Source organism: Grus americana, chromosome 17 (genome assembly GCF_028858705.1).
Source record: "Grus americana isolate bGruAme1 chromosome 17, bGruAme1.mat, whole genome shotgun sequence".
In the NCBI taxonomy this organism is placed as follows: domain Eukaryota; kingdom Metazoa; phylum Chordata; class Aves; order Gruiformes; family Gruidae; genus Grus; species Grus americana.
In genome coordinates, this window is record NC_072868.1 from 9,661,748 (window position 1) to 9,666,942 (window position 5,195).

A 5,195-nucleotide genomic window follows, 5' to 3' on the forward strand; every position below is an offset into this window, starting at 1 on the left:
GGCAGCAGCAATGGGTTGCATGGGCTCCCACATCTTTGGCACCCATGGAGTTGGGAGGGTACCACCGCATGCTGCCTGCAGGTCTTGTAGCTGGCACCCAAGCCCTGGGCACCCATGGACCCCCAGCCCACCTCCTAAGCCCTGGTTTGGAGTGTGTGGTCCCTTCATGCCGAGGGCTGGATCTGCCCCATGGAGAATGCTCAGCACCTGGCACGGCTTTGGCTTTGTTGGCATCTGCCTTTTATTGGCTGCGGGGGGAGCAGGGGATGGGGTACAGGTCCAATCCTGCCTCTGGGGGTCGTTCTCAGAGGGGGAAGCTTGGGGGGAGGTGGGGGATGACCAGGCAGGTGCTGGGACGGGTGGAATGTGGCGAGCAGCTCGGGGAGGGGAGTCGGGGTTGTGCTCAGCCAGCTCCCTGTGCTGGTGACGGTGCCATGGTGCCAGCCCTGCCCGGCCACCTCTCCCCACAGCTGTGCTGGCTGCGTGAGCCATCTCCCAGCCCAGAGGGCTGCGATTCTGCCCCAGCTCATCCTTCCTGGTGCTCGGACACCATCGCCTCGTACACCAGCTGTGATGGTTTCCAGACCCTGTTGTCCTTCTGTGGGAAGGTGAAGGATATGCGTTTTCCCCTCAATTTGCACCCAAGAGCCCTGGGGCTGGACCTGCAGCTGCACCGCCAGCAGCCGGAGGGGTGGCACTGTCCCCTCGATGCACGGGGTCCCTAAGGGATGGGCAGGTGAACCAAAGAGGGACAACTGAGGATGGGGACCCATGGTCCCCCAGAGGGACAAGACAGGGATGACGCTGGCCACGCCAGGCTGGGCAGGGGATGGGGCCAGGGGTGATGGCGCAGTCCGGGCCGGCAGCATGGGGACTGTGGTGCCGCCCGTCCCGTGCCTGGCTCTATAGGTCCAAGACCTCCCCTGAGTAGGCGCTGGGGTCCTCGTCCGACCGCGTGGTGACCTTGAACTGCCGCCGCAGGAAGCCCCCGTAGCGCTTCTGATTGTCCCACTTGAGCTTGGGCCGGATCCGGCGCATGAAGCCACCGTAACGCTTGTGCAGCTCTGCCAGCTCCTGCCCCTCAGACCCGGCACCCGTGGGCTCCTCGCCCCCGTCACCTGCTGGCTCCGGTCCTGGGTAGTCCTCAGGGGCCGCCCGCTCCCCTGGTTTGCGGCCAAAGCCCCCAAACTTCTTGCTGAGGCCGCCCTTGCTGTGGGCGTTCTCACGCAGCAGGGAGAGCAGCTTCCCCTTGGCCATCTTCTTCATGAAGCCCCCGTAGCGCTTGGCCGGTGCCAGTGGCAGCTCCCCAGGACCTAGCTCCTGCTCCTGCTCTGCCTCGTCCTCCTCCGCCTCCTGAGGGGACGGGTCTGTTCCTTCGGCCAGGGCCACCAGCGGGACCAGGAGCGCCAGTGCCTTCCTGCACGTCTCCCATTCGGGGCCGGGCGGTGAGGAGCCCTGGCACTCCCGCAGGCACATCTGCAAGACAGCGGCCGCAGCGGCCCCAGGGCACCCGCTGGCATCACCCTGCTGCTTGAGGTGACCCCCCCGCCTTTCTCCCACCCTGCCCAGGGGGTGCCCCCACCCCAAGCCCAGGGTTCCACACCTGCTCTGCTGACAAGCTCAGTGAAGAGCCTAAGCTTGCACGTTGCCAGCACCCCAGGGTGCCCATGCCCACCACCCCAGCAGCACGCAGCTCTGCTGACCGTGCACTGGCACCTGCGATGCTCCCGTTGCTGTGACCCCCCGGCTGATGGCTGCATGGGGCTGGCACTCACCAGGGGCCAAATGCTGCTGTCGGCACCGCGGGTCTGGGCAGCGCAGAGGGAGCACTGGGTCATGCAGTCGGCAGATACCACCATGGCCAGGGAGAGGCAGAGCGCCAGTGCCAGTGCCCACCGTGCCATCTCACGATGCAGCCGCTGCCTGGGGAGGGCAAGACAGCACAGAGCCCATCACCTTCCCTGCGCCAGCCCCGGGGAGTCCATCGCCGCCCCGCTGGCACCCTCGGCGCTGGGCACCTACTGCCTGCACAGCTGCTCCTGGGGATGGGCACCGGGACCTGTGCCTGCACCCACACGACTCACCTCTGGGAGCTGCTCCTGTGTTCTGGGATGGGGAGAGAAGGGGACAGGAGTGACCTGCGAGGACACTGTGGGATGTGATCCCTTACCCTGGATGCAGCCTGATCCTTGGCACAAGCCCTGAGCCGTGGCCAGGCCCCCAGGGCCACCAAGGTCCCCAGGGCAATGACCACCATCCCATCCCACCCCATCCCACCCCATCCATCGCTCCTTCCATACCATTAGAAAGAAAAGCCCCTTTTTTTCTTTAGCGTTGAGTTTCTCTGCAGTATTGCAATCGCCGCGTTTGCGTGGCACGAAGGGAATGAATCACTGGTTCTCCCCCTTGGCCTTGGGGAAGAAAAGCACGGTGATCGGAGCCGCCAGCAGAACGGGGACAGGGGGATGCCATCACCCAGTACAGACTCACTCTGGGTGCTGCACCGTGCACCGGGGCACCCCAGCTCCCCTCCCTCCCACCTGCTGCTTCTGCTGGGCTGGTGCAGCAAGAAGCAGGGGAAAAAAAAAACAGGTTTCAGGTTCAAGCCTCCCTGCAAGCCATGATTGCCATCCAGCCTGCCAGGAGCCGTGTCAGAATCTCACATCTGTGGATGAGACCAGGGAGGGCTGATGAACCAGGGAGGGCTGATCACACCGGGCAGTGGCTGGGAGAGGGGCTGTGCCGGCGGCAGTGCACGGTGTTGCTCCAGAACCCCCTGGGCGAGGCTGGAGGGGCCAGTGCCGGCCCCGGCTGCAGTGCCACAGGACTGCAATGCCACCAGGACCACGATGGCCCTGGGAGCAAGAGCCGACCCCAAAGGGGTGTGCTGGCAGCAAGCACCCGCCTGCCTCCTTGGCTGCTTTTATCTGGGGTGGAAAGGCATGACCCAAAGGGATCTGTTACACATTAATGACGCATATCAGAGACTATTGTATTCTCCAGCAGTATCTGCTAATGTACCGTAATTGGTACTGATGAAGAAATGTTAATGCCACAGTATTCATGCTAGATTAAAATTTAATTTGAATTATCTGCACCATCGTGTGTCAAGCTGTCTGCATTCCTCGGCTGCACTGCGGACAGGCTCCGTGCAGCCCTAAGTGCATCACCTCCACTCACCCTGGCAGAGCGGCAGACGCTGGGGCAGGCAGATGCCCAGTACAGGCACCGGCACGGCGGGACCTCAGCCCACCCTCGCCGCTGAGACACAGTGATGGTCCCTTACCGCCTTGCCACCACCAAGACAGCACCGATGAGCGAGAACTCACCAGCCGTGCGGGTAGGTGCCAGCTGCAGCACCGAGGGGAACGAAGCTCCCAAGAACAACCGTCGGCTGCTTCCCAGCAGCCCCAGTGGGAATCCTTTTCACCCCCTTTTCCCATCCACTTCCCCTCCCTCACCATGCTCCTCTGCTGTCGGCAGCCCCATGCCCCATGCCCCGCTGCAGCTGAATTCATGGCACTCAGGGAAGCTGCAGATCTCCAGGGCACAGTGGGGCCATGGACCCTCCATGCCCAGGCACCCCAGGACACCCTGCTGCAAACGTACCTTGTCCAGGCAGTGCCACAAATACCCCGGCAGCACTCTGCCTGCTCCTGCAACCGGGGTGGGGGGGGGACTGGCAAAACTGGGGCAGGAAAAGGAGAGGAAAACAAAGGGCTTTGAACAAAAGTGAAAAGAAGCACACAAAGGGAGGAAGAAAAGCAAGTTAGAGCTTAATCCTGTGTTACCTGGAGGAGCCCCGAGGCTCCGGAGCCATCCCTCCTGCAGAAATGCAACAGGATTGTGGCAGCATCTGGCAATGCCAGCGGTGGGGCCCGGCCGCCACGGCTGCCCTCAGCACGTCCCACCTGTGTCAGGTGTCTGCTGGGGTCCCCTCCTCCCCTGTCCTGTTTCTACTCAAGGTTTTGGTGCCTAGGCTTTGCTCGTGCATGGAAAAGCCCCAAGCTGCGTCCATGCACCCCGGGAGCCGGTTACGGACTCAGTAACCCAAGGAGGGATGGGGAATGGGGACTGTGTGTGTGCCAGGCAGCACAGAGACCGACCTCCCCAGTTATGATTAACCTGTGATTATTTGTAGTGGGGGATGTGAACAAATCTCCCAGGCTGAGCAGGTCTCTCCTCTCACACAGGTCTAACTCAGGCAGGTTAAGACCCTGCAGGTATTTCTGGTGGAGAAAAAGAATCACCTTCCATCCATTCCTTTCCTCACCTTTAAAAATGACCTGGAAATGCCTTCAGGACAAGGCTTCTCAAAAAAGCCGATGACTTTTAGGACAGAATCACAGCAAAACCCAGCATTGTGGCCACCACTGCTGCTTGAGCCAAATGGGGGGAGACAGAAACCTCTCCCCTGTCCTCTCCCCCACTCCCTTTGCCCCTCCGAGACCCAGGTGTCCCTGCTGCTGGGGTAGCAGACATGGCATCAGCATCAAAACAAACCCCAGCAAAGCTCTGGACAGCAGTTCACAGGCTACAAAACCTCTCGAGGGACGAGAGGAGCACCTGCGGCCAGGCAGGAGCCCATCCTTAATAACGCAAGAAGCCCAACCGTGAGCCACTCTTGGCACCGTGGCTCAGGGGGGTGTTTTTAAACAGAGTCACTCTTTGGTGAGCAGGAGCTGCACCCGCGCAAGGGAAGGGGAGCGGGATGGTGACCCCGGCAGCCCTACCTGCTGCTGCTCCCCGTCCCGCCGAGCACCCGCTTCGCCAAGTCAGGACGGGTCGTGGGTGGTGGGTGCTGGGTGTCCCTCCACGGGCGTCAGGCTCAGCCGGTCATCGGCGGTGGCAAGGCCACGCTGGCTGGTGGCCCTACAGCGGTGCCCGGGGTGCCCACCGGACTCGCCGCCCGCCGGCTCCCACCCGGCTTTTATGGCCACGGAGTCTCCTCCTGCAGCGGGGCCCGGCTGCGCTCGGCGCCGCGGAGCCAATCGGGGCGAGGGAAGCTGTGAATAATCAGCCCCGCAGCATCCTCGCCACCTCCCGAGCAGCTCTCCCGCCGCGCCGGGGCCTCCCCGCACCCCCCCGGCCGCCCCGGAGACTGGGGTGCGCATCCCACCGCTGCACTGCCGCCGGCCGCGTCCCTCGGGGACCCCCGTCGGGGCCAGCCTCAGTCCTCGGGGCCAAAACGCGTG

General features: G+C 63.1%; 1 protein-coding gene across 21 annotated transcripts; it reads right to left on the reverse strand.

Moving 5' to 3' along the window:
* Positions 1–223: 223 nt before the first annotated feature.
* PDYN (prodynorphin) lies at positions 224–4,921 on the reverse strand. 21 transcript variants are annotated; one of them, XM_054845243.1, is made up of 7 exons: positions 4,734–4,921; positions 3,792–3,825; positions 3,610–3,688; positions 2,301–2,411; positions 2,023–2,138; positions 1,776–1,923; positions 224–1,476 (listed from the first exon to the last, which is right to left on the reverse strand). In XM_054845243.1, exons 4-7 carry the CDS (start codon positions 2,301–2,303, stop codon positions 904–906), a joined length of 840 nt encoding a protein of 279 aa, XP_054701218.1. In that variant the 5' UTR covers positions 2,304–2,411; positions 3,610–3,688; positions 3,792–3,825; positions 4,734–4,921; the 3' UTR covers positions 224–903. The 21 variants fall into 21 exon arrangements, with proteins under 21 accessions (XP_054701218.1, XP_054701222.1, XP_054701216.1 ...); XM_054845247.1 differs by lacking the exon at positions 4,734–4,921 and having other exon boundaries at positions 2,023–2,099; positions 3,792–4,720; XM_054845241.1 differs by lacking the exon at positions 4,734–4,921 and having other exon boundaries at positions 3,792–4,720.
* Between the last annotated feature and the right edge of the window lie 274 nt (positions 4,922–5,195).